The following is a 26,764-nucleotide window of genomic DNA, read 5'->3' as shown; positions in this document are numbered from 1 at the left end:
GTGACAACCCCCGTTCCCCTTCCTTCTCTACCTATGGTCGCCCTTCTCCCTCCCCCACAACTGCCCAGTCGGGGGTGGGAATAAGGCACACTGGCGAGTCCGCGGCGCCTGCGTGGGCGATATACCCGTTCATTGGTCATATTCGACACAAGTCCCGCCTCCTCGAGCCCACTCCCCCGCCTTCCTTCATGTCAATCCCTCCCTTAGCTGGATCCAATCAGCATCGGACCCGGCCGCACAGAGGGGGCGGTCCCACCGCACGTAACCGAACTCCTCCCGTCTCTCGGGCAACGCCCCTTCCCCCTCCCTTCCTGCGAACGGAAATAGCGGGCCGCTGGGCCAATCGTAGCAGCGTGCCTTTGTCCAGCAACCAATGAGAGAGGAAGCGGGGGGGAGGGGTGAGCCCGAGTCTGAGTGGCAGTAATCCAAGCCAATGGAAGGCTGATAGCTCAGGACGGCGGACGGGAGGGGCGGGACCGGGGGGCGGAGCCGCGGCCTGCTGCCCGCCCGCCCGCCAGCCCGCCCTCCCCCCCCCCCCCCGCGGCCGGCTAGGCTCCTCAGCGCTGCTTGGGGTCTTATCCTCCCGGTCCCCGCCTGCCAGCTCCCGCCGCGCTGTTCCCTGCCCGGCCAGGCCTGGAGCCGACACCACCGCCGTCATGCCGGCCGTCTCCAAGGGCGATGGGATGCGGGGACTCGCGGTGTTCATCTCCGATATCCGGAACTGTGAGAGCGCGGCCGGGGGACCCTAGAGGGAGGGGGAGCGTGGAATTGAGGGGCTCAGGGATTACAGAGGGGCCCGGGGCATAGAAAGCCATTTCGGTCGTAGAGGGAGAGGATAGAGAGGCCCCGGGGGGAACTTTAGGGTGGGGGGAATGGAGGGACTTAGGGTGTCATAGAGTGCCCCTTGAGGTGACGACACGGAGTGGCTAGAGGCGTCCGCGAGGGTCTTGAAGCAGAGGAAGCTAGTACAGTCCCATGGCTGGGGACATAGAAGTGTCCCCCGGGAATGCTAGAGAGGCTTGGGGAACGTATTAGCGACGGGGTTAGAGAAACCCCGATGTCGGTAGAAAGGGAAGGAGGTACATGGGTGGGGGGGTACCCTGTGGAGCGATAGAGTGGGAGAGGACCAGAGGGGACCGGGAGAACGTAAAACACGGGAAGCATATGGGGCTGGGCCTCCAGGGCCTGGCTGAGGGGGTGTCACAGAGGGGAAGGGGCTAGGTAGGTCACTGGGGCTCCTGGCTAGTACACAGAGAGGGCCTGGGAGTAATAGAAAGTCCTAGGGACTTGGGGAGGAGAGATGGGAAGGTGGGTTACTATAGTGGGACCCTGATGAAGGATAGAGGGGCTCCAGGATGGAGGGCGGTGGAGAGTGGGCTAGAAGGGACACTAGGCGGGGACAATGGATCAAAGAATATAGAGAGGTGCTGCAGATGAAGGGTCTTAGGAAAACCTGAGACAGGAAGTTGGGGGCCTGGAAAAGAAGACATTATAAAGTGGGGGTTTGGGGAATGTGCCAGAATGGGGAGAGCCCAGAGCTCAAAGACGAGCTCAGGAGCCTTAGGAATTTTCAGGGACAAGATCTGGAATCAGGGGGTTGGGGGAGGCCTGGTCCCAGAGAGAGGTCAAAGGTCAGGGAGCAGGCCAGTCCTGAATCTGGAGCCCTCTCCTATCTGACCACATCAATCTGGGCACAGCGATCATCAGGAGGAGGGGTTGTCGTGACGAGGAGAGACCTGGTGCCAAGTCAGCTCCCAATTCCTGGGAGTGGGTGTTAGTGTTTGGCACTGCCAAGAGCTTCAGAGGCTGTATCCGCATGGGCTCTAGGGTCAGCCAGACCTGGGTTTGGGTGCTGTCACTCCCTAGCCATGTGACCTTGAATGGGGTACCTCACCTCTTGATTTCCTCATCTGTCAGGAGGGATTGCTGACTGCACCTTCCTGATGAGGTTGTTGTGATAATGTGTGTGACTGAGGCCTTTTGCACATTCCAGGCACTGGACGGTCTTGGGTGTTGTTTTTGTCATTCAGTGGATCTGACGCCTGGACTCTCTGTTAGATGCCCAGAGATTATTTTAGAATTTAGTAGGAATGAAAGAACCTGGCACGTAGTAGGTGCTCAGTGAATGAGTGGGGTGGAAGCCATTGGGTGTCAGGTGGCGGAGAGATGTTATGGTTGTTATGGAAAGAGGTTAGTAAGAAGGGGCTGTGGATCAGGTGGGGGGGCCAGCTATCAGGAGTGGGTGTGCATTGCCAGCCATGTGAAGCTGTGTGACTCTGGGCAAGTCACTTAACCTTTCTGAGGCTCAGTTTTCTCTCTTTTTTAAAGATTTGGTTATCTTAGAGAGAGAGAGAGATCATGAGTAGGAGGGGCAGAGGGAGAAAGAGAGAGAGAATCTCAAGCAGATTCTGCACTGAGCTCCAAGCCCAACACCAGGGTCAGTCTTACAACTGTGAGGTCATGACATGAGTGGAAATCAGGAATCAGGAGTTGGCCGATCAACTGACTGTGTCACCCAGGCACCCCTAAGGCTCAGTTTTCTTGTCTGCAAACTCCCCTGATAATAGCATCTTCTCTCTGAAGGCTCATTCATTTGTTCATCCAGCAAATAGTTTTTGATCACTACTTTTTTTTTAAGATTTTATTTCTTTATTTGACAGACAGAAATCATAAGCAGGCTCCCTGCTGAGCAGAAAGCCCATGTGGGGCTTGATCCCAGGATCCTGGGATCATGACCGGAGCTGAAGACAGAGGCTTTAACCCACTGAGCCTCCCAGGCACCCCTGATCACTACGTTTTGACACTGTACCTGGGACCGGGCAATAACAGTGAACAAGAATCCCTGGGTTGGGAGCACCCAGGCCGTGAGGGACATAGAAAATAAACACAATAAATGATACCATGCCAGAGGGTGACTGGTAGTGGGAAGGAAAGGTGAGGAGGGACCAGGATTGAGATGGTGTTTTGGTAGGCCTCACCAAGGAGGTGACACGTGAGTAGACTTTTGATTTAAGTGAGGAAACAGGCCCTGCAGATTTTGGAGGGAAGGGAGGGTCCAGATAGAGGGATAGTGCGTTCAAAGGTCCTGGGGTTGCAGCATGCGTGGTGTGTGTTCCGGTAAAAGCAAGGGGACCCGTGTGGCTGAAGCTGACTGGGAGAGGGCAGGAGATGAGGGCAGAGAGGGGACAGGGAATGTGGAAGGCCATGTGGGCCTTTATCTGGGTGAAATGAGAGTGGCGGGAAGGTTTAGAGCACAGAGGGGACGTGAGCTGATTGATGTTTTAAAATAATTCCTCCGCTGCCATGAAGAGGACAGACTCGGGAGGTAGTGGTGGAAGCAGGCAGATAATTAGGGGCTGCTGCAGGCATCCAGGTGAGAGATGGTGTTGGCTTTACTGGGGTGAGAAGGCAATGGTGAGAAGTGGTTGGTTTGGGGACAAATTTTGAAGGATTTGCAAGGGGATCGGATGATGGGGCAGGGAAGAAAAGAGAAAACAGGTCAGTGTCAGTGCAGAACCACAGAGGGGGAGACTCTGACTTGGGGCCGGTAGAGGTATTTTGGCCAAATGAGCTGGGGCTAGAGAACCAGGTGTTCTTCTTGTTCTTCGTCTTCTCATCAGTAAATGTCGAATGGCTGATGTGTTTCAAACCTTATAGAAGGTGCTGGGGACACAGTGGTGAACAGGACAGATCTGTCTGTGTCCCTGGGAAGCTCCCAGCCCCATGAAGGAGACAGGTACTTCCCAGAAACCGTAGCCGTTCTTCTCACAAACATGTATACAGATGTTCATAGTAGGGTTAGTCACTGAAGCCGGAAAATGGAAGCAAACCACCCAAATGTCCGTCATCGGATGAATGGGTGTACAAGATGGGGTCCGTCACACAGTGACATAGCAAGACATTAAAATGAATGATCAGAGGCGCCTGGGTGGCTCAGTGGGTTAAGCCTCTGCCTTCGGCTCAGGTCGTGATCCCAGGGTCCTGGGATCGAGCCCCACGTCAGACTCTCTGCTTCGTGGGGAGCCTGCTTCCTCCTCTCTCTCTCTCTGCCTGCCTCTCTGCCTACTTGTGATTTCTCCTTCTCTGTCAAATAAATAAAATCTTTAAAAATAAAATAAAATAAAATGAACGATCACATGGGGCACCTGGGTGGCTCAGTTGAAGAAGCGTTTGCCTTCCAATCCGGTCATGATCCCAGAGTCCTGAGGTTGAGCCCCATGTTGGGCTCTGCGCTCAATACGGAGTCTCCTTCTCCCTCTCCTTCAGCTCCTCCCCACTGCTTATGCGCTTGCTCTCTCTCTCTCTCTCTTTATCTCAAATTAAAAAAAAAAAAAAAAACCCTTAGAAAAAAAAAAAGAATGCACACTACAACATGGATGAACCGTGGTGAAAACCTCATTGTACATGAAAGAAGCCAGACACAAAAGGCCACATACATGATTTCATTTGTATGAGATGCCCGGAACAGGCAAGTCCATAGAGGTAGAAAGTAGGTTAGTGGCCACCCAGGCCTGAATAGGGGGTGATGGAAGGTGGAGTGATTGCCAGTGAATGTAGGGTTTCTTTTTGGGGGTGATGAGAAAGTTCTGGAAGTAGATTATGGTGATTATTGCATGAGACAGTGGATATACCAAAGACCGCCGAATTGCACGCTTTAGAATGGTGAACTTTATGGTATGTGAATCGTATCTCAATTTTTTGTTTTAAGTGGAAAAACCTTGAACTGTCCTAAGTCAGTGAGAGAGAAGGCCATGCTGTTGAGAGAATGAAGACTGTGTCTGGCTGCATTGCCCAGACAATGTGGCGGGGTTTGCCAGGCCAAGGGAGGTGGGGAAGAGCTCTGAAGACAGAGGGGCAGCCATGCAAAGGTCCTGAGGCCCAGAGGAAACTGAGCTGAGGCCTATGTGCCTGGTGCACAGGAGGGTGGGGTGGCACCTGACAGGTGGACAGAGGCCATGTTGGTGTTTGTCCTGAGAGCACTAGGGAGGGTTTCAAGCAGGAATGAGGGAAAAGAAGGCCTGCAGGTTGTGTGTGAGCCACGGCTCAGAAATGAGCAGGGGGAGGAAGGGGAGGGCTATGGAGTCCTCCTGCTGGAGAGAACCTGAAGACATCTCGGGAGTTCAGCGGGAAGACTGTAGAAGGAGGTGAAAGGGTTTGAAAACCGAGGGCAAGAAAGGGCAAACTGTGCAGATAAGAACGGGAAAGGTTTGGGCTGGGTCCAGCCTGAGGGCATGGTCCTGTGCTGTCTTGAGCAGGAATCTGCCTCTCAACCACTTAATCTGGGAGCTTCCAGGGCCCAAGCTAGGGCTGTCTGGGTGTCTCGTCTCTGGGGCCCCAGCTCCCCCGCAGGCCTGGGGGAAGTTTGCAAGGGAGTGAACCGGAAGGGGGGTCCTGGGTTGCCACAGTGCCCTGAGCTCCTCCATTAGGGTAACATCCTACTCCAAATTGTGACCCATTCCTTTTGTGACTTCTCCCCAAGGCCCTCAAGCACAGGCCCTGCTCTGATCCCTCTCTGGGTCCCCAGGAGACTGGGTCCTCAGGAGACATTTGCTAGTTGAAAGAATAAGTGAACAAACGAATGAATGAATGAGCAAACAGAACGGTCTTTACTGCGCACTGATAGAGTGCAAGACACAGCTCTGAGTAAGGGGATTTCAACAGTGAACAAAAGTCCCTCTCCGTGGTGCTCATATTCTAGAGGAAATGGATCAGTACACAAGTAAATATATAGTATTCAGGTGTGCCGGCAGGTGGGGGGGGGGCAGGGGGTTGAGAGGAAATAAAGCAGGAAAGGGGTATGGGGACAAAGTTAGGGATAATGCTCTTGTGTAAGCTGTTCAGAGAGTTTCTTGCTGAAAAGGTGACATTGGAGCAAAGCATCAACTTTGGTGGGTGAATTAGGCCTGCACAAATCTGGAGGAGGACATTCTTGGCAGCCTGTGCAAAGGCCCTGAGGCAGGACTGTGCTAGGAAGAATTTGAGGAGGAGGAGCAGCTGGAAGAGGAGGCCGCTGATGGCCGGGAGGCTAGGAGTTGTGGTTAGAGAGGGAACTAGTGAATCTGTAGGGCCCAGAGGATGACAATGAGGGCTTCACCTTTAGTCTGAGCCATCTGGGAGCCATGGAGGGATTTGGAGCCCAGAAGGGACAGGATCCCTCTGGCCTCTGTGTAGAGACCAGAAAGAATGTAGAGACCACACACACTTTGGTGTGCCATTGAGGGTCCCCACACTACCCCAGGCCCTGCACTTTAAGGAACGAGCTTTAGGTTATGAGCGTCCTTGAGATGCTGATGACAGACAGCCCCAGGCCTGGCCTCACCCCCTTCTGTGTGTCATCTAGTGAGCTGGGTCCACAATCTGCATTCACCACCTTTCCTGTGCCAAGACTATTCTGAACGTGGGGATGCCCCCTGGGAATGAAGCAGCCACTCTTCCCAGCTCTGGGGCGCTGCATTCTGACCAGAGTACAGACCCAAGGGCTGACTACACCCTTCCCTTAACCCTTAACGTGCCAGGCTGCCTCTTAGGGATGGTCTTTGCAGCTGTGTTCAGTTTGCAGCTGGTTGTTCCAGGAGACTATTTTCTCCTTCAGGGGTGGTGATGACTTTGCTAGCATGAGCACCACATAACCCAGCCGGCCAGATATAGAAGCTGAAATTTTCCAGTAGCCGCATTCCCAAAGTACAGCCAGTAAAATCAGCTTTAATGCATTTTATTTACACCAGCATGTTCACTGGATTATCTGGACGTGTAATCTGTATTTTCGCAATTATTCCTGAGATGGTTTATGTGCCTTTCTCAATGAGGTTACTTTTTTTCACAGGCAAACACTTGCTCCGTATTTCAGAGTTTTCAAAACTTTGAGAGTTGAGAAAACAGATTCGTAAAGTGCCCAGCTTGTTCCAAACCTACCTCTTGAGGTGACTGAGCTGAGAATTGGTTTTTAATTTTGGATGTATGGAAAATACGAATTTCATCCCTCCGTAGCACCAACCGTGAGTCAGGTGCCAAGTGGCCCTGTGTGGCCTGTGGCTCCCGCATTGGGCAGCACAGGGCCAACATGTTCTGGATTCTGTAGTGGCCCAGAGTTAACAGGCATCAGCTTCCAGAACTCTCTGTGGGACTCTGGGCTGTTGGGACTCCTGTGGGAGATGCAGCACAGGGCGTCCTAGTAGAGAGGAACATCTGTTACCCTGTATTGTAAGCAGGAGGTGTCTCCCGCTGAGGTACTAGACCCCAGGGCCTGCTACCTCCCTAAAAGTATCCCAGTCCCGCCAGGGCGGAGGAGCCAGGGTTTTAGGATGCCTTCTGTGGCAGGACAGGCCCACCTGCTGCTGCAGCTTAGCGCCCGCACACGGAGACTTGAGCTCCCGTCACTAGCGGAAGCCCCAAGGTAGGCAGGCAGGTCCTTGCTCAGCCTTTCCTTACCCTGGCCTGCAGCAAGCCCTCTTTTCCCTCTGCATGCTCCTCACAACTACAGCTACCAGCGGACAAGGAGCCCTGCAGCCTCCCATGGCTCCCAGGCACTCTGAGGAAACCCGGAAGAGTCTGGGAGGTCTGGGCCCGGATGCTGTGCTAGCCTCCAGGCCTTTATACTGCCTGGAGCACATTTCCCCTTACTTCTGCTTGGTCCAGTGCCACTCCAAATTTTGATCCTCAAATCCCAGGAGCTGTGTACCAGGAAGACTTCCTCCCCTAGTCTGAATCCCGTCTCCCAGCCCCCATCGCGTTTGCCTGTGTCAAAGTACTCACTTGTCCCCGTCAACCAGCCTCCTTTCCAATCCAGGAGCTCCCCTAGCACAGGGCTCGTGTGACTCATCCCTGAGCCTGGCCCAGGGACTGTTTGAGGATAAGAAATCCCTTTAAAATGCCCAGACACACTTGCATGCCTCCTGTGATGGTGAGCTCATCTCTCTGTCATTGGCTGGGCCTGAGTGCTAGAAAGTCGTTACTTCCATTAGCCCAGCTCCCCTCATCCCCTCTCTTCCATGTGTTACCCTCAGTAGCACCCATGTGCTATCTCTGGGCACCCAGGCTACCTCTTAACTCAAGATCTCTGCAGAGACCTGCCCCTTGCAGGGATGCCCTCCCTCCAAGGCTGCAGCCCCTTCTCTTCTGGAAACCTGATGCTTTTTTCTTTTTTCTCTCTCTGAATTCTTTTCTTTTTTTTTTTTTTTTTAAAGATTATTTATTATTTGAGAGAGAGAGCGCAGCGGGGCGGGGGGGCTGGTGGCAACACGCAAGGGAGAGAGGAAGCAGATTCCCTGTTGAGCAGGGAACCCGATGCGGGGCTCGATCCCAGGACCCTGGCATCACGATCTGAGCCGAAGGCAGATGCTTCACCAGCAGAGCCACCCAGGTGCCCCTGTGAATTTTTTTTTTCCCCTGTGAATTCTTTTTTTATAGCAAAGTGTATCAGTTGTGCAGGAAGCAGTATCGAACAGGTGTGGACTGTTAAAGACTAGACTCTTTTTTTTTTTTTTTTTTTTTTTTTTTTTAAAGATTTTATTTATTTGTCAGAGACAGAGAGAGCGAGCGAGCACAGGCAGACAGAGAGGCAGGCAGAGGCAGAGGGAGAAGCAGGCTCTCTGCCGAGCAAGGAGCCCGATGTGGGACTCGATCCCAGGACCCTGGGATCATGACCTGAGCCGAAGGCAGCTGCTTAACCAACTGAGCCACCCAGGCGTCCCAAAGACTAGACTCTTTTAAAGACAAAATACACACACACACATGTATATTCTCTAAATATCCCTTAAACTGTCCCTATCTGCTTGATGTGGTTTTTTGCATAGCAGACTGCTCATCTGTGAACGTATATTTATATGTAACTTAATATAGAAGTATAATAACTTATGTCTGTATATGTACATATGGAGATAGTACATGTACAGAAAAGCCCACAGATCATGAATGTCAGGCTTGATGAACTCTTCCTGACTGAGTACAGTTGCAGAATCAGCCCCCGGAGGCCGAGACGGCATCCCTGACTCCCCAGCCCCGTCCTTGTCCCCTGTCCTCCCCCGCCAGAGATGACCGTGGCTTCATCATCCAACACCATAGGTTATTTTGCCTGTGTCTTGAAGCTTTTAATAGTGGTTTAAATGAAGCCCAGGGAGTGCTCTGGCCTCAAATTCAATTGCTGTTCAAATGTCTCTCTCTGCGATGAAGTTTAAGCAGGTGCTTTGTAATATATGGTCCATTTATAAAAGAGGATTTTTTTTTCCCCTGGTCCCTCCAGAATAGTTTCCAGGCGAGCACTTGAAGCAGCTGTGGTCATTGTCAGGAATAGACTAGAGCCTGCATGCTGGTTCCCAGGGCTCCCCCCAGCACCCCGCCCCACCCCCAGGCCCATCCTCAGCAGTGTGGCTTCCTTCTGGCCACACTCACCGGGTGAACTGCTCCTGAACCCTCCTCACCTTTCAGAGAGCCTCCTCAAATGTCCCCTCCTCCTGGCAGCTGCCACTGAGGTCCTGGCAGCCTCTGTCTCTGTGCGGTTCCCTCAGGTGTGGGGATAGGGCTGGTTGCCTGTGCCCTCTCGGGCCGGGAACCCCCAGGAGCAGATCAGAAGTGCGGGGTCCGTATGGGTCCTGGGTGGGTGCCCAGATCACCCCCATGCGGGCCCCCCCACACCTTGGGAAATGTGTCATTAATAAATGAAGGGTCAGGTGGCTTCTGGGGCCACAGAGGGGAGTTAAGCTCATCCCTGAAGAAATGGCCCTTTCTCACCTGGGTCCCAGAGGCCCTCTCCCACCCTCATCCCCGGGCCCTCCACCCCCTTCCTGAGGATGGAGAGCTGCCACTCTACACTACTTAAGGCCCTTAGTCACGTCTTCGTGCCTTTCCTGAGGTTGGCACTTGGTAAGCCCTTGGAACATGGAGTGGCCACCCAGAAGAGTGGCAGGTGGTGGCCCTGCCCTCTAGGGGCTCCTTGTGTGGTCTGGGGGACAGGGGCAGACCCCTGACACCCACAGCAGGTGCTCTGCTGCAGGTGATCCAGGCCGCATGGGAGCCACACGGGTGGTTTTAACTTTTAACAGCAGCCACATTGTTTGTAAAAGGAGAAAGAAGCTGGCAAATTTCATTTTACTAACATGTTTACATAATCTAATGCACCAGAATGTGGTCGTTTCAACACGCCATCAGGATTTTTAAGCTTTTGATGAGATATTTTGGGTTCTTTTTCTTGCCCCCACTTGATCTTCCAAACCCAGGACATCTTTGCCGCCTAAACCCCTTCTCAGGCCGGAGCAGCCATATTTCAGGTGCTTAGGAGCTGCCTGTCTGGCGGCTGCCGTATTAGACTGTGCCACTCAGGAACTGCTCGGCACTGGTCAGAAAGTACTAATCAGGGGGGCTTCCTGGAGTAGGCGGTAGCTGCAGTGAAGCTTGTGGAAGCTTCCCTGGAAGTTGGGAACTGGAGGTGAGGCGGGATCTGTAAAGACAAGGAGAGCTCATACCCTCGCCTGTTCGCTCGTTCACTTGTTGCACATGGCCTCCCAGGTGCCCGGTCACACGCTTGGGGACACGGATGACATGGCCATGGGTCTGAACAGGCCTCTGCCCTTCAGATGAGCGCATACTTATTAAGCACTTGCTGTATGCCAGGCACTGTGCTCGTGGTGCTCATAATCTGCAGTGGGAGCCGGGGTTGGACCGTAAATGTAAAGACAATAGTAACATGGTGTGAAATGTCCTGGGGAGGGTGTTTTTTGTTTTGTTTTGTTTTTTAATGATGGAAACAAGTATAAGGCATTGGCTTGAAAGAACTGGTCAGAAAAGCCTCTCAGCGGAGGCGACAAAAGCTGAGACCCAAGTGCCAAGGAGAGAACCTGAGAGATGGGCCCAGGCGGAGTCTCCCTGAGATAGGAAGGAACGTGGTGTGTCCATGGACGCGGTGGAGGCCAGTGGGGCAGAACACACAGTAACATAGGGAGGGGTGACGTTGGTGGGTGGCCAGGGCAGGGCCAGAGGGCTCGGTAGCCATGGGCTGGATTCCCCCAGCAGGGAGGCAGGGAGGTCAGAAAGGAGTCTGCTGCCGTGATCTGGGTGAGGAGGTCGTGGTGGCAGTCCCATGTCCTGATGGTCAAGCCGAGGGGACCCGGCAACAGCCTGAATGAAGGGGTAGAGCCCCCGGGGTTCTGTCTGGATGAGCTGAGTGAGCTGGTCAAGGACAAGATGGTGAAGTCTGGCTCCAGGGGAACTGGGGGACATGGGGAGGGACATGGCAAGCAGCGGGGGTGCCCGAGACCTGGTCACTGTCCTGTTAGATTGCCCTGACGGAGGTGCTGGGCATCAGGGGGCCCAGGACCCAGCCTGTGGGGTCAGGGAAAGCCCTCTAGACTCTCTCAGAAGTGGATCTTGTCAGAAGTGTAGGAATGTTGACGACCAGCTGGGGAGAGGTAGGCAGCCAGGAGATGGAAGAAGTGGGTGTGTGGGGCTGGCGGCTGAGGACCGAAGGATGTGAGGAGAGATAGGAAGGGAGGGGGAGATCTCAGCACCCAAGGATCTGGCCTGGTGACTGGGAGGCAGTGGGACCTTTGTAACACCAGAGCAGGTTTTCAGAAGATGCTGAGTTCAGGGATGTCCTGGGGGTGAGAGTCCCCGGGGACAGCTGGAAGGTAGCTGAGCCTGTCCATCCGTCCGTCCTTCCTTCCTTCCATCCTTCCTTCCCTGATCACATATTTCTTGCCAGACCAGTTCTGGGGGCTGGTGGTGGAGGCATAAGTGGCTCTGTGGGTGGACACAGGAGCCCTGAGGGCCAGTACAGTTCGGGGACTGCAGTGAGAGGAAGAAGGGAGCAAGTCAGAGATCACCCCATAATGTGTGCCAGTCTTCTCTGCGTTGGAAAGACCATTGAGCCATGGTTCTCACCTCTGTGAGGCTCCCAGCTAGAGATGGGGCCCACCCAGACTTGGCCCCAGACCCAGGGCCCCGGGACCCCAGCTGGGAGGGGCCTTGCCAAGGAAAGAGAGCATAGGGGGTTTAGCTGTCTGGGACCCTCGTCATCTGGCCTGCCCTCTCCTCCCCAGGTAAGAGCAAGGAGGCAGAGATTAAGAGAATCAACAAGGAACTAGCCAACATCCGCTCCAAGTTCAAAGGTAGGCTGGAGGCCTGGTCCCGGGTCTGAGGGGGGAGGGTCTGGGAACTAGAATACTTGGGACTTATAGGTATGATCCTTCCTCATTCTCTCCCCTCTTTCCTCCTTCCTCTGGCCCTAGGGGACAAAGCCTTGGATGGCTACAGTAAGAAAAAATATGTGTGTAAACTGCTGTTCATCTTCCTGCTTGGCCACGACATTGACTTTGGGCACATGGAAGCCGTGAACCTGCTCAGCTCCAACAAGTACACGGAGAAGCAGATAGTGAGTCTGGGGAGGAAGGACTGGGGGCCTCAATTCCTGGGTCTGAGGGAGGAGGGGGCTGGAAGTACAGACTCCGGGGAGGAAGGATCGGGGCCTTCGACCCATTAACCACAAGGCTCCCAACAGCCCCCACCTCCTTCCTCGCCCAGGGTTACCTCTTCATCTCGGTTCTGGTGAACTCAAACTCCGAGCTGATCCGGCTCATCAACAATGCCATCAAGAACGACCTGGCCAGCCGCAACCCGACCTTCATGTGCCTGGCCCTGCACTGCATCGCCAATGTGGGCAGCCGCGAGATGGGCGAGGCCTTTGCTGCCGACATCCCACGCATCCTGGTGGCTGGGTGAGGCACTGGCGCCCCGGGTGGGCTGGGATCTGGAATGGAATAGATGAGGCCCAACAAGGATGAGGCCAAGGTCGAGGGTAAGAGAGATTGCGTCACCTGCGCAAGGTGTCCTGGCCAGGAAGTGGGGGCGTTGCGGGGCTGAGAGTCTGTTGGCGGCCCCACGGTTCTCTTGTCACTTCACCAAGCCAACTCAGCGGTGTGATGCAGTCTCCCAGCAGATCTGATGGGGTGTCTGTCTGATTAACTAACCTTTAAGATCTACTATAGAAGAGGGGATAACCGTAAGTTCTGCTGGAGACAGCCCTCCAGAACTGCTGTATTTTCATTCGTTCATTCAGCAAACATCTTTTGGGCATCTGTTATAGGCACCGTGTTGTGCTGATTGCTGGGAATATAGTCATGACCAGAAGTAGACATGGCATCGTCTTCTCAAGCATTGGTGGTCCAGAGTGGGAAACAAAGACTGATTGATACTTGCAGGGTGGAATGTACAATTCCTCATGGAACCATGCTGTTGGGGCACATGAGCCCTTTAGGACATTTAGCTGGATGCCTGACCTAGTCTTGGGGATCAGGGAGGGCTTCCTGGAGGAAGTGACATCAGGCTTAGACCTGGGTGAGGAGGAGTTGTTGGCTGTACTGGGGTCAGCCTATGTGATTATCCTGAGGCAGGAGGTCATTCGTCACATATTTTTTGAGTCCCTGTGATGTGCTAGGCCCTCTCATGGGTTTGGGGAGGCAGGAGGGAGAAGCAAGGACTGTTATGCCCACCCTCAGGAAGCTTACATCTAACAGGAAGCTTACAGGAGAGGATACCCAAAGAGCAAACATATACATAAAAAAGTAAGATGAGTTCAGATAGTAATCAATGCTATGAAGGAAATAAAACTGGGTAGTGGGGGCAGTGGGGTGGGGGGGTGTGGTGAAACTACTTAAATATACTCCTCAGGGGGGATCTCTCCAAGAAGGTGACTTGCAGTTGAGACTGGAATGATGAGAAGATAGTTATTTTAGAATGTTGGCAAGTGTCCCAAGCGAAAGGAGCAACAAGTGCAAAGGCCCTGAGGCATGAGCCTTCTGTATTCAAGGAACCAAGAGATAGTCTTTGTGGCTGGAGGGCAGTGAACAAGAGACAGAGTAAGGGGAGTTTGGATTTTATTTTCGTTGAAATGGAAGGAGTTGGTGTGTGTTAAGTGGGCACGTGACATGATGGGCTTTGTATTTTTAGAAGATCACTCAGCTTGGTATGGGAGAAGGTATGACTTATATTTCTGGCAATATGGTAGACTAGATTCCTGACTAATGCTCTCACTGAAACCTAACAATGTGGGATAAAAGCGGAAAGGAAGTACTCTTCAATGCATTTAAGGAACGTACAGGCCACAAGCTAAGAGGGGCCTGGCACCTGGGGAGATGGGGAGAGGGCCAAAGCCAGAGTTTGCCTAGAAGGCAAACCTAGATATTGGCCCTGCAGCCTCTGGGAAGAGGATACAAAGCTTGTCTGAGGAGAAGCTCCAGAGACTACACTTCAAAGTGAGGGTGACCTAGAAATAAATCCCCCTGGGGACTATAAGCAAAATTACCTGTTTCAGACCTTGGCATAGAGCAACCCACACACTGGTTTTCAGCCTGATTTTCCCCTACCTGGGTTGTCTACAAATTCTTAAGCCAAACTTTAAAGTGATTTAAGCAATTAGTAACCCAGTGCCCGAGAGAGGCAAACAAGCCTTTTCAGGAGAAACCCGCCTTCACCACAGAAGCCCTAAGTTACGTGAGTAATGCGCAATCAAAAGTCACCAAACACGGGCCACACAACACCATGAGGGAGAACCAGCAGAAGGAAAAGGAAAGTAATAGTAGAATTGGAATATTCATATAGGATGTAAAATAAATATGTTTAATATGTTTCAATAAATAAGAAAACAATTTAAAAATGGAAATGCAAGCAAATTCAAAAAAGAAATGGAGACATTTTTTTAAGCCATCTAGCTTAGCGGCAAGATGGACAGAGCCAAAGCAGAGTGAGTGAACAGGAGGTAGAACTGAAGAAATGATTCCAAACACAGCCCAGAGAAACAGAGATGGAAGATTCCAAGAGAGATTAAGAATCACGGAAGATGGAGAGGTCTAATGTAATGCTGTTTAGAGCTCTAGAGGGACACCTAGCTGGCTTAGTCGCTAGAACATGTGACTCTTGATCTGGTGGTTGTGAGTTCCAGTTCCAGTTATAAACGCTGGGGTTAGAGGTTATTTAAAAACCTTTAGAAGGGGGCGCCTGGGTGGCTCAGTTGGTTGGACAACTGCCTTCGGTTCAAGTCATGATCCTTGAGTCCCAGGATCGAGTCCCACATCAGGCTCCCAGCTCCATGGGAAGTCTGCTTCTCCCTCTGACCTTCTCCTCGCTCATGTTCTCTCTCACTGTCTCTCTCTCAAATAAATAAATAAAAACCTTTAGAGGGACGCCTTGGTGGCTCAGTTGGTTAAGTGGCTGCCTTCAGCTCAGGTCATGATCCCAGTGTCCTGGGATCGAGTCCTGCTTCGGGCTCCTTGCTCAGTAGGGAGCCTGCTTCTCCCTCTGCCTCTGCCTGCCATTCTGCCTCTGCCTGCCATTCTGCCTGCCTGTGCTCGCTCTTTCTCTCTCTCTCTGACAAATAAGTAAATAAAATCTTTAAAAAACAAAAACAAACATGAGACGCCTGGGTGGCTCAGTTGGTTGAGCGGCTGCCTTCGGCTCAGGTCATGATCCCAGCATCCTGGGATCGAGTCCCGCATCAGGCTCCTTGCTCGGCAGGGAGCCTGCTTCTCCCTCTGCCTCTGCCTGCCTCTCTGTCTGCCTGTGCTCACTCGCTCGCTCTCCCTCTATGCCTGACAAATAAATAAATAAAATTTAAAAAAAGCAAAAACAAAAACAAAACAAACAAACAAACAAACAAAACTTTAGAGCTCTAGGAAGGGGAGGGAGAGAATATAATAGAGGTGTTGTTTGAACGGATAACACAGAGAATATAGCCTAGAACGAAGAAAGAAGCTGATCCTCTGAGTCAAGTAGCTTAAGAACCCAGCAGCAGAACTAGAGACTGGGGTGTGGGTGGTGGCAGGGAGACCACTGAGACTGTTACCGTCCAGGTCTGAGCTAATGGTGGCTGGGACCCTGGTAGTAGCCATAGAAGACGTCACTGGGTACATTCCGGAAGTGAAGCCGACAGGACGGGTTACATGGGGTAGGAAAGCAAGAGGGGGGCAGCTCGAACAAGTGGGTGGATGACGAAGCCTGGGGAGAAGCAGGGGAGTGAGAGGCAGGCCCCAAGCCGGGTTTGGCCCCGCTAGATGCGAGGTGCCTGGTGGACAGAGATGTCCCATAGGCAACTGGACGGCAGGGAGTTGGGGCCAGGGAGGGAACTAGCGAGAGGGGGCTAAAAATAGAACTCGAGCCACACACCCACTCTGTGGTTCTAGTCGCCACATCAAAATGAAAACAAACAGGCGAAACCTCTTAATATTTTAATTTAACCTAATCCATCTAAAATATGTTCATTTTGACACTGGATCTAACTGAAATTTTCTGTATAATTGTTCATGTCATCACCACACGTGAGGGATGAGAAGCGACCTAAGGCTAAGCCCTGGCGTGTGCTCCGTGGCCTTTTGGGTCTGGCTTTTTCCCCACCTGGTGGAACGTTTTCGAGGTTCTTTCATGTAGTATGTTGCTCTGCTTCTTTCCTTTTTTATGGCCCAGTAATACCCTTCTGCTGTCTGGAGGGACCACGTTTTAGTTACCCACTCATCAAAAAGATTCTGTTTGACTCTTAGGAATACTGTACAAATACATTGTGTGAACCTGGTTTTCAGCTCTTATAGGCAGACGCCTGCGCGCGGGATTGCTGGGTCATGTGGTACCATGACTTTTTTTCTTTTTCTTTCTTTTTTTTTTTTAAGAACACGTCCCCTGCAGCATCTCCATCTCCCCGCCCCCCGTGGCCTGTATTCGATGGTGGTTATTCCCACATACCTCTCTGTTCTGTACCTGCACACACACCCCTGCGTGCCGTAGCCGTAAGCTTTACCTCCTCGGTGGAGAGTCTCCGGTTAAGCAAGGCGTTAAACAGCTCTTAGTCCTCCGTTTGGGATCTGGTGGGCGTTCCCTCCCCTGTAGCTGGAGGGAACGGTAGAGGTCATCTCCTTCAAGGGCTTGAGAAACACCTCGAACAGAGAGCCTGGCCCGGGGTCGAGGCTCGTGCTGTGCGCTGTGACGATGGTGGAAAGGCCATGGGATAGGGCACCGTTCTACTGCTCTTGGACAGACCTTCTACTGGTTTTGGTTTTGAGCTGATGATGGTCAGACGTTCTGGCGCCGGGACCTTGAACATGGATGCGTGCCCGCCCCCAGGGTGGGTGTCCAGGAACAGCCTCGCTGGGCTGGGTCTGCGTCACTCCCGGTGACACGCTGACCCCGGGTGGCCCCGCTCCTCTCCTGAGGGCCTGTCCCCACATCTCCTCGAGGGCTGCTGTGTCTGAGGCTCGGCCAGCGTGCGCGTGTCCACCTGGCTGGCAGGAGGAAACAACACTGCCTCATCGCTACCGTTCGTGTTTCCCCTGCAAATCCAGCGAAACCCCCTTTCACCTGGCCTTTGACTTGCTCAGTCACCCCCTCCTGGGGCTTCCCTCTGTGTCCTTTGCCAAGGCTTCAGATGGGTCCTCTCCTGGAGGCCGCAACGTAGGCGGTCAGAACAGCTCCCTGCGCCCCCTCTGTGCCCGAGGCTGTATTGGCTTCCAGTCCATGGTGTTCTTTCTTCACCCCCCAAGTCCCCTTGCAGAGGAAACTGCCCGTCGGAGAGTCAGTGGCCTCTCGCAGGTGCGTGCTCCACTGGTCAGGACCTCAAGCATACGTGTCTGGCCCCAGTTCCTCGGTTTGTGGTGGAGAGATAAACGAGTTAGTCCCAGACTGTGCCTGGCTCAGTGCCGGGAGGAGCAGGAGAACCCTGGCTGGTGCTTTTCCTGCTGTCACCCCAGTATTGGTGCTTCCCTGCTCGCCACCTGCAGCGACTCCTCCCCCTGGGTAAAAAGCAGGGTTGGCACCATGGCCCTTGATGCCTGGCATGGTTTGGCCCTGTCCCCCGGTCCCTCTGTCCCATCTCCCAGCCTCTCCCCCTCCACTTCTCGCTCGCTCACAGCAGCCACACACAAGCCTGCGGCCACCTCGTGGCCTCCACACAGGCTGTGGCCTCTCCCCAAGATGGGCTGTGCAAAGATTTTCGGGGTTTTCTCACTAAGCTCAGCTTTCCATTTACCTCCCACCTCGTCAGAGAGCCCTTCTTGCAAAATAGCATAAGTGGTGCTCCTTGTGCCTGTGCTCATTGGCACCGTAGCACTGACACTGGATGGTGTCTGGTGCGTGTGCTGGGATCCGGGCTGCCTGGCTGGGAGGTTAGCTCTGTGAGGACAGATGTTTGGACCAGTCTGTCCACCCCTCTGTCCACAGTGCCTCCAGCAGAGCCTGCTGCCCGGAGGTGCTCCGGAAGCATTCGGTAAGCGAGTGAAGGTGCACAGGCAGGCTTGGTGGTTGGCGGAGTTCTGCCAGTGACCCCAATGCTGCCGAGATGGAGCCTATCTTGCAGATAAAAAAACGGAGGTTTGGTGCGTGATGAGGCCAGCACCAGAGTGGATCTCTGGTCCCCCGGCTCCCCCACCTGCTGCTGGCCACCCTTCCTGGGAGGAGCGGAAGAGGAAGGAAGGTCTGTGTGGGGCTGGGGAAGCGCTGACCTCCCCCCACCCAATTGTGTCACCACAGGGATAGCATGGACAGTGTGAAACAGAGCGCGGCCCTGTGCCTGCTGCGGCTGTACAAGGCCTCGCCCGACTTGGTACCCATGGGCGAGTGGACGGCCCGGGTGGTGCACCTGCTAAATGACCAGCACATGGTGAGCCCCGGGCCTGGCGCCTGGACGCCCCGGGCAGCCGCCTTCCAGAGCCATCCCTACTCACCCAGAGACCCTTCTGCCTTAGACGCTTATTGTGGAAACCTGGGGGATGTCCCACTTCTGCCCCAATTCCCACCTGGATGCTCAGGGCCTCCCACCTCTGTCCCTGCCTTTACTCAGGTACTTAGAGATCTTGGTCTGGTGTCCTGAGTACCTATCACACACCCAAGTATCCAGAAACCCCCATGCCCATCCCTGATACCCTCCCCCACCCCAACTACCCAGGGATCCTGTCCAGTTTCCCCTGCACCCATCATTCACCCAGCCCTTGAGTCTCTGCTTTCAGATCCATAGGCTGGACACTTGTCCCCAGGCTGACCCCCCTTGCAGCCCTGACCCGCCACTTCTCTGCCTCTGCAGGGTGTGGTCACGGCAGCTGTCAGTCTCATCACCTGTCTTTGCAAGAAGAACCCGGACGACTTCAAGACCTGCATATCCCTGGCCGTGTCTCGCCTGAGCCGGGTGGGTGTGGTCTCATCGTGGGGTGTGGGAGGAGGCCCTGGCGCCTGTGTCCTCTGGAGCAACTCCCTGGTCCCCCTCACTGTCCCTGAGAAGCAGCCCAGCACAGTGGTTATGAACTCAGCCTCTGAGCTGGGCTCATCCTGGCCCACACAGCTCATTCCTGCTGTGTGGCCTGGACAAGCGGTTTCTTTCACCTCTGGTCCTCACTGACCCCATCTGTTCACTGGGGACAATACCAGGCCCGGTTCACAGTGTAGCTACTGTCAGTTGGTGTGTATAATGTCAGTATGGGCCTGGGCATCATTGAGCACCCACGGGGTGTGAGTGTCTCTCCTGATTTCCTCCCCCTTATCCCACTGTCTCTTCCTTCCTCCTGCATTCCCTGCTCTGTCTCCTGTTCCTTTTTCTCGAACCTCTCCATTCCCCTCCTTCCTTCTGTTTGTCTCACCATCTTCGCCCCTGTCTTGGGAGCATGCCCAAGGCTGCCGGTGTACCAGGCTCTGGGGACACAGATGAGTCAGAGCCGAGCCCTCCAGGAGCTCCCTGTCCTGTTGGTGGGGAGAAATGTGGCAGGGCAGGCTGGACAGCACAGATTTTCATAAAAAGGGTGATCTGGGCTGTCATGAAGGTAGTACAGGACATTGTAGACCCCAAAGGAGGCATTTACCCCAGCCTTGAAGTCTAGGAAGGCTTCCTGGGAGAGGTGATCCCTGAATGAAGACATGGAGTGAATTCAATATTCCCCGGGCAAGTCAGAGGAGGCCGAGATTTGCAGGCAGAGAGGACAGATGCACCAGGTCATTCAGTCACTTTGTTATCGATTCACCATACGCCCGAATACTCGCGTGCGCCGGGCTGGCCGGGGAGAGACAGACAGGGACACTGGGGGCCGGGCACGCACCATCATGGTCATGGCACAGCGCATGGTGGGGAATGCTTCCTTGAGGAGGGATTTCCCAGGTTGAGCAGGCACTTGCCATGAGGGGAAAATGTCACATACTCTCCTGCTAATTCCCCATCTCTTCCCAGAGCCTTTCTTATGTCCAATCTTGTCTTGGGCCTGGGAACCCAGGAAAGGGTCATAGCTAGTTCCTAACCCCTGAGCTGCTTCCAGCCATGGGGGACAGCTATAGGGACAGAAGTCTGCAGTGAGCTGATGTGTTCTGTGCTTCATGGAGGAGCCCGGGGCACTGTGAGGCTCCTGTTTGGAGTAAGCGGCTCGCAGAGGGGAACGCGGGTTGGCAGAGACTTCCTGCCCCCTGACAGCAGCATTACATGGAAAAGTCAGGAGCCCTGGCTTAGGTCTAAGCTCACTGCGTGCTCCAGGCTTCCTTACTCCCCTCCCCAGGGCCTCAGATGCTTGGGAAGTTGGTGTGGCTCTGCCCCACCCCTGCCCCGTGCCCTTCCTTGTCCATGCCTCACCCCCTCTTCCGCCCCCCAGATTGTCTCCTCGGCCTCCACCGACCTTCAGGACTACACTTACTACTTCGTGCCGGCACCCTGGCTCTCGGTGAAACTCCTGCGGCTGCTGCAGTGCTACCCACCGCCAGGTACTGCTGCCAACCCCGCCCCCACCGGGCCCTGATGCCTTGGGCCTGCGCTCTGTCAGGGTTTCTGTGAGACTGTGGGTGCTGGGGCACAGCCTAAAGGATCAGACAGATCACTCACTCCTATCTTGTGATCTCCTGCTCTGGGCCAGGGTCCCTGTGATGCTGTGCTGGGGTTTGCTCAGCCCTGGAGTGTAGGGGCTGTTGTCACATCTGTCTTGGGACAAAACCAAGGCTGTGGGAGGAGAGGCCCTTGCCCACAGTCCCCGCAGCCAATCTGGGGGTGATCCCGGGCTGTGTTGTTTGGATGACCATAGCTCTGTGAGAGGTTTTCATGGCCTTACTGTTCAAGGTCATGGCCATGGTGTGGATGATGAGCCTAGCATGAGCCAGGCAACACACTGGGGGTGTCTGTGCCCTCCCGACAGAGCTGGTGAAGGGGAGCCCTCCCTGCAGCATGCAGACAGGGAGACTGAGGCTTGGAGATGAGATGTCATGTATCCTGGCCTGGGCAGCGACTAAGGGGAGGAGCCTGATGCCAGCATCTGGTTCCAAGTCCCTCCCTCTACCCTATAGGCCTTGGGTCCATAGGGCTGAGTGCCCCATTTCCTCTTGCCTGCCTCATAGAGCAGTTTTGAGGGAGCCCGTGCTGAGCTGCTCAGCACACAGGAGGGGATTGATAAACCGGCTCCCTTCCGTTTGGCCAGAGTACTGCGCACCTGTTATGGCCAGGGACTGACATGTGGCCCTGAGTGTGCATGGGCAGCTGTGCACAAGCGTGCATGTGAACATATGACCACGTGTACAAGTCAGGGTGTGTCCACATGTCTGTGTGCACCTGCATGGCAGTGTGTGTGTGTGCGTGCATGTGCACACAGGCAGAGGCCGCTTCCAGCCTGTGAAGGCCACTGGTGAATTCTGTCCCATGGCCTTGGGAAAGCCTCGTTCGTTTCGCTCCTGGGCCTCTTTCTCATCCTGCCAGGAAGCGCTCGGGCAGATCTCCAACCTCACTTCCGTCCCAAGAGCCCCGCCTCATCATTTCGGGGTGTGCCTGGAGCAGGTGCCTCATTTCCTGTCACCCCCTGTGTCATAGGAATTGTAGCCGTGGCCCCAAGCAGGTGGTGCTGGGCCAGAGAGGCCGCCTCCTGATTTATCTACGGAAAGTGTTTCTGATACCGTATTACGGAAAATTTTCCAACGTTCAGATAGCTAGAGCACACCCATCGTCTAGACTTGCGTTTGGCGGTGCATGTGTGCTCTAAGTTTGCTTTTTTTATTCCTGAAGTATTGAAGACTGGTGTAGAGACATCATGTTTATTTTTTTTAATTTTTTTTTAAAGATTTTATTTATTTATTTGACAGAGAGAGATCACATGTAGACGGAGAGAGAGGCAGTCAGAGAGAAAGAGAGAGAGGGAAGCAGGCTCCCCGCTGAGCAGAGAGCCCGATGCAGGACTTGATCCCAGGACCCTGAGATCATGACCCGAGCCGAAGGCAGCGGCCCAACCCACTGAGCCACCCAGGCGCCCATAGAGACATCATGTTTTTAATCTTTGGATATCTTGTTGCACATTTCTAAAAACTATGGGCGTTCTCTACGGTCACGCTTGAAGCTCCAAAATACTCACAGTATGTTCAGACTGGGGTCCGATCAAGATACAAGTTTTTTTTTTTAAGATTTATTTACTTATTTTAGAGAGAGCAGGGAGAGGGCCAGAGGGAGAGAGAGAGAAGCAGACTCCCTGCTGAGCAGGGAACCTGACACGGGGCTTGATCTCCTGGCCCTGAGACCATGACCTGAGCTGAAATCAAGAGTCGAATGCTAACCAGCTGAGCCATCCAGGCATGCCTTGAGATCCAAGGATCGAGGGAGGCCTGGCTTGTTCAGTCAGGGGAGCAGGCAGCTCTTAGGGTCATGAGTTCAAGCTCCACACTGGGCATAGAGATGACTGAAACATAAAAAGTAAGGGAAAAAAAGAAGAAAAAAAAGAAAAATAAGTATAGAATTTAATTATTTCTCCTAATCTAGAGGAATTGCCCCTTTATTCTGGGGCATTGGCTTTCACTCCACCTTTTTATTATGAAACATTTCAAACGGAAAGATCACCTGCGAGAATGGTGTCACGAACGTGTGAGGCCCCGAGACCCGGCAGAGACCCTGAACGCTGCTCTTGGCGCCCTGGCTGGCTTGCTGTCTCAAACACACACTCATTTGCTCACTTAAGTGATATAAGTCACAGACGTCCTCATGCTTCCCCCGCACCCAAAATACACCCACACACATTTCGTGAGCCCCAGGAACACTGTGCAAAACTACAGTGCCCTTGTCACACCTGAGGAGCTTCAAGGTCATGGTGTCGTCCGCTGTCCAGGCACCGTTCACACCCCCCTCACTGTCCACAGCCTTATTTGTACGGCTGAAACAAAATACAGTTCAGCCGAGGGCCGCGACTTACATTTCCTTATGTCTTTGTCCCTTTTGGGGGGAGTCTAGAATAGCCCTCCCACCAGTTTTTGAAGAAACTACCAGTTTTGTGAAGAAACTGGGAGTTTGGCATTGCAGGCGTGTCCCACCTTCTGGATTTGGCCCAGAGTTGCCTTGTGTCCTGCGGCTCATCCTTCTACCCCATGAGCCGCCTGATACAACTGGGTGTGACATTTTCCCCTAGAAGGCTTGACACACACATCTGTCACAGGATGTCACCTCACACCCCACGGAATGGCAGTTATTGGTGTTGGTAGGAGCTCCTGGTTGGCATGTGTCTGTCTTGGGTGTTCAGACCGTTTCTTGGGGCGACCCTGGTTTCACAGAGTCTCTGGGAAGGTTTCTTTTTCCTGTGAGAAACCTAAAGGGTATCAGTGCTGCAGGAGGGGAAACTGAGGCTCACAGGGGTGGGAGTTAGCACCGAGCAGGACAAAAGCCAAGGCCTGGAGTGGTCTCTTCTGTTGGCCCTCTTCCACCTCCTCCGGTCACTTGGAGACCAAGGATGAGCTAGAAGGAGCAGAGACCCCAGCCCACAGCTGCAGGGCCCACCCTTCCTGGTGGAGATGAGAGCCCTGGGGGTGGGGGGGGCTCTGCCCTGCACATGGGTGGGGCTGGCAGAGAGTTCATCCCGGGACATGCCCTCCATGTCCCCAGAGGACGCTGCCGTGAAGGGGCGGCTGGTGGAGTGTCTGGAGACTGTGCTCAACAAGGCCCAGGAGCCCCCCAAGTCCAAGAAGGTCCAGCACTCCAACGCCAAGAACGCCATCCTCTTTGAGACCATCAGCCTCATCATCCACTACGACAGGTGCCTGCCTGCGGGGTGGGAGGTTCGGGGGCCCGGACTCTTGTGTCCTAGGAGGTTGGGGCTGGGAATCAGGACTGCTAGCTAGGACGATGATAAAGCTGCGAACTGTTACCTCCCCGGAGTGGTGCTGGACCCCTCCTGGGAAAAGTAGAATTCCTGACTCTTTTCCTTTGAGTCCAGCGGCCCAGACAGCCGCCAGGAGTAGTCATGGCGGGGACGGAGGGCAGGAGTTAAGACCCAGGTCTCGAAGGGAACATGAGATGGCTCAGCTGGGCCAGAGTCCTCCACCTTCTTCTCATGACCTCCTGTCTCTGCCTCTTGCTGCCAGCGAGCCCAACCTCCTTGTGCGGGCCTGTAACCAGCTGGGCCAGTTCCTGCAGCACCGGGAGACCAACCTGCGCTACCTGGCGCTGGAGAGCATGTGCACGCTGGCCAGCTCTGAGTTCTCCCACGAGGCGGTCAAGACGCACATCGACACTGTCATCAACGCCCTCAAGGTACACCACTGCGGAGTCTGCCCCAGGCCAGGCCCTGTACACTGGCCTCTGCTCTCTTGGAGAGGCGCAGGGCTCAGAAGCCACTGCAGAGCCTAGAACATTCCGCCCCGGCTCTCTTCCCTCAGACGGAGCGGGACGTCAGCGTGCGACAGCGGGCGGCAGACCTCCTCTATGCCATGTGCGACCGGAGCAACGCCAAGCAGATCGTGTCAGAAATGCTTCGGTACCTGGAGACGGCGGACTACGCCATCCGCGAGGAGATTGTAAGTCCCGGAAGGAGCTGGGTGCCTGGACCCCCGGCTCTGAGGGAGAAGGGGGCTGAGGGCCTGGACCCCCGGGGTCTCCGGTTGGGGGCAGTGGTGAGCCCAGATCTGGTTCTTCCACGCTTGGACTGCGTGCACACACACACCTGCCTTCCCCGGCTGGCAGGTCCTGAAGGTGGCCATCCTGGCCGAGAAGTATGCAGTGGACTACAGCTGGTACGTGGACACCATCCTCAACCTCATCCGCATTGCGGGCGACTACGTCAGTGAGGAGGTGTGGTACCGCGTGCTGCAGATCGTCACCAACCGCGACGACGTCCAGGGCTACGCTGCCAAGACCGTCTTTGAGGTCAGCGCCCGCACAGCGGGACGGTGAGGCAGAGCAGGGACAGCTGGGGCTGGGGGGCCCACCCACTGTGACCACCGTCTTGCTCCCTCCTCCTCAGAGCACTGCCTTGGCCTCCCTGGGGGCCAGGTACTCACAGGCCAGCATGAGGGTCTGTGGGCCACGGGTGCGGGCCACCCAGCGCAGAGTCACTGACCCGCACATCCTGCTGGTTTCCCCAGCCTTCTGCCCCAGAAAGGGGGGCCTGGTGCTATTGGTTTTACCACCTGTGTGAATGCGAGCCAGTCACATAACTGGCCTATGCCTCAGTTTCCCCACCTATCGTCCCACCCACAGCGTAGCGTTTGTGAGAGTTCTATGAGTTAACAGGCATCCCGGGCTTAGCCCTGCACCTGGCACCCCTGAGCAGTCCTGACTCAGAACACACGGCTCTCTGCTGTGCTCACCTGCCCTGTCCCCACCTCCAGGCACTCCAGGCCCCCGCCTGCCATGAGAACATGGTGAAGGTCGGCGGCTACATCCTCGGGGAGTTTGGGAATCTGATTGCTGGGGACCCCCGCTCCAGGTGAGGTGGTGAACACTTGCATCCTGGAGGGGTCTGGGGCTGGTGGTGATGGTGGTGGGGCCCCCAGGGACCCTCTTGGCCCCTCACACAACCATCTGGTGCTTGCAAGACAGCGCAGCTCCCAGGAGCCTCTGGGACAGAGCGCTGTAGTGGCTGCCGTGTGGGGTGGTCTCGGGGGGCGGCTCTGGGAGGAGGCCGGGCAGCCGCGTGCTGATGCCCCCCACCCTCCCCAGCCCCCCGGTGCAGTTCTCTCTGCTGCACTCCAAGTTCCACCTGTGCAGCGTGGCCACCCGGGCCCTGCTGCTGTCCACCTACATCAAGTTCATCAACCTCTTCCCGGAGACCAAGGCCACCATCCAGGGCGTGCTGCGGGCCGGCTCCCAGCTGCGCAACGCGGACGTGGAGCTGCAGCAGCGTGCTGTCGAGTACCTCACGCTCAGCTCGGTGGCCAGCACGGATGTCCTGGTCAGCGCCGCGGCCCCCGCGTGCCCCTCCACCCCTGCACCTCGGCCACCGAGCTGTCCCTTATCCGCTCTCGCCCTCTGGCCCCACAGGCCACAGTGCTGGAAGAGATGCCACCCTTTCCGGAGCGAGAGTCGTCCATCCTGGCCAAGCTGAAACGCAAGAAGGGCCCTGGGGCCGGCAGCGCCCTGGATGATGGCCGGAGGGACCCCAGCAGCAATGACATCAATGGGGGTGTGGAGCCCACCCCTAGCACTGTGGTGAGTCCCAGGGGCTGGGCTGTCTGGGCCTGGGCCGCCAGGCGCTACCCTGGCTCACCTCCACCTGCACCTCCCTGCAGTCAACGCCCTCGCCCTCCGCCGACCTCCTGGGGCTGCGGGCAGCCCCTCCCCCAGCGGCAGCCCCAGCGACCTCTGGTGCAGGGAACCTCCTGGTGGACGTTTTCTCCGACGGCCCAGCGGCCCAGCCCAGCTTGGGGCCCACCCCAGAGGAGGCCTTCCTCAGGTACAGCTGCCTGCCAGGGCCCCAGGCTGCCCCTTTTCCATCTGCCCCCTCACGGTCCCCCCCCCCTCCCTGTCCCTGTGCCTCTGTTGCCGTGGCTGCCACTTCCCCTGGCCTCCTCTCTCCCTCTGGCCACTCTGTGTAGT

General features: G+C 55.0%; 1 protein-coding gene across 2 annotated transcripts in view; it reads left to right on the top strand.

Moving 5' to 3' along the window:
- The first annotated feature begins 522 nt into the window (after nucleotides 1-522).
- AP2A1 (adaptor related protein complex 2 subunit alpha 1) overlaps nucleotides 523-26,764 on the top strand; it is a 30,015-nt gene continuing 3,773 nt past the window's right edge. Inside the window, exons 1-15 of one of the 2 annotated variants that reach the window (XM_059153504.1) lie at nucleotides 523-723; nucleotides 12,030-12,098; nucleotides 12,219-12,361; nucleotides 12,511-12,704; nucleotides 18,496-18,625; nucleotides 19,046-19,147; nucleotides 20,589-20,697; nucleotides 23,834-23,984; nucleotides 24,313-24,481; nucleotides 24,607-24,744; nucleotides 24,911-25,093; nucleotides 25,558-25,655; nucleotides 25,889-26,120; nucleotides 26,210-26,377; nucleotides 26,458-26,621. In XM_059153504.1, the coding sequence (XP_059009487.1) occupies nucleotides 657-723; nucleotides 12,030-12,098; nucleotides 12,219-12,361; nucleotides 12,511-12,704; nucleotides 18,496-18,625; nucleotides 19,046-19,147; nucleotides 20,589-20,697; nucleotides 23,834-23,984; nucleotides 24,313-24,481; nucleotides 24,607-24,744; nucleotides 24,911-25,093; nucleotides 25,558-25,655; nucleotides 25,889-26,120; nucleotides 26,210-26,377; nucleotides 26,458-26,621 (2,117 nt within the window). In that variant the 5' untranslated portion in view covers nucleotides 523-656. The remainder of the gene's footprint in view (nucleotides 724-12,029; nucleotides 12,099-12,218; nucleotides 12,362-12,510; nucleotides 12,705-18,495; nucleotides 18,626-19,045; nucleotides 19,148-20,588; nucleotides 20,698-23,833; nucleotides 23,985-24,312; nucleotides 24,482-24,606; nucleotides 24,745-24,910; nucleotides 25,094-25,557; nucleotides 25,656-25,888; nucleotides 26,121-26,209; nucleotides 26,378-26,457; nucleotides 26,622-26,764) is intronic. The other variant, XM_059153505.1, reaches the window with a different exon arrangement.

This window comes from Mustela lutreola, chromosome 16 (genome assembly GCF_030435805.1).
Source record: "Mustela lutreola isolate mMusLut2 chromosome 16, mMusLut2.pri, whole genome shotgun sequence".
Classification (NCBI taxonomy): Eukaryota; Metazoa; Chordata; class Mammalia; order Carnivora; family Mustelidae; genus Mustela; species Mustela lutreola.
Note: the sequence above shows the minus strand (reverse complement) of the source record. Positions and strands in the feature narration are given on the sequence as shown.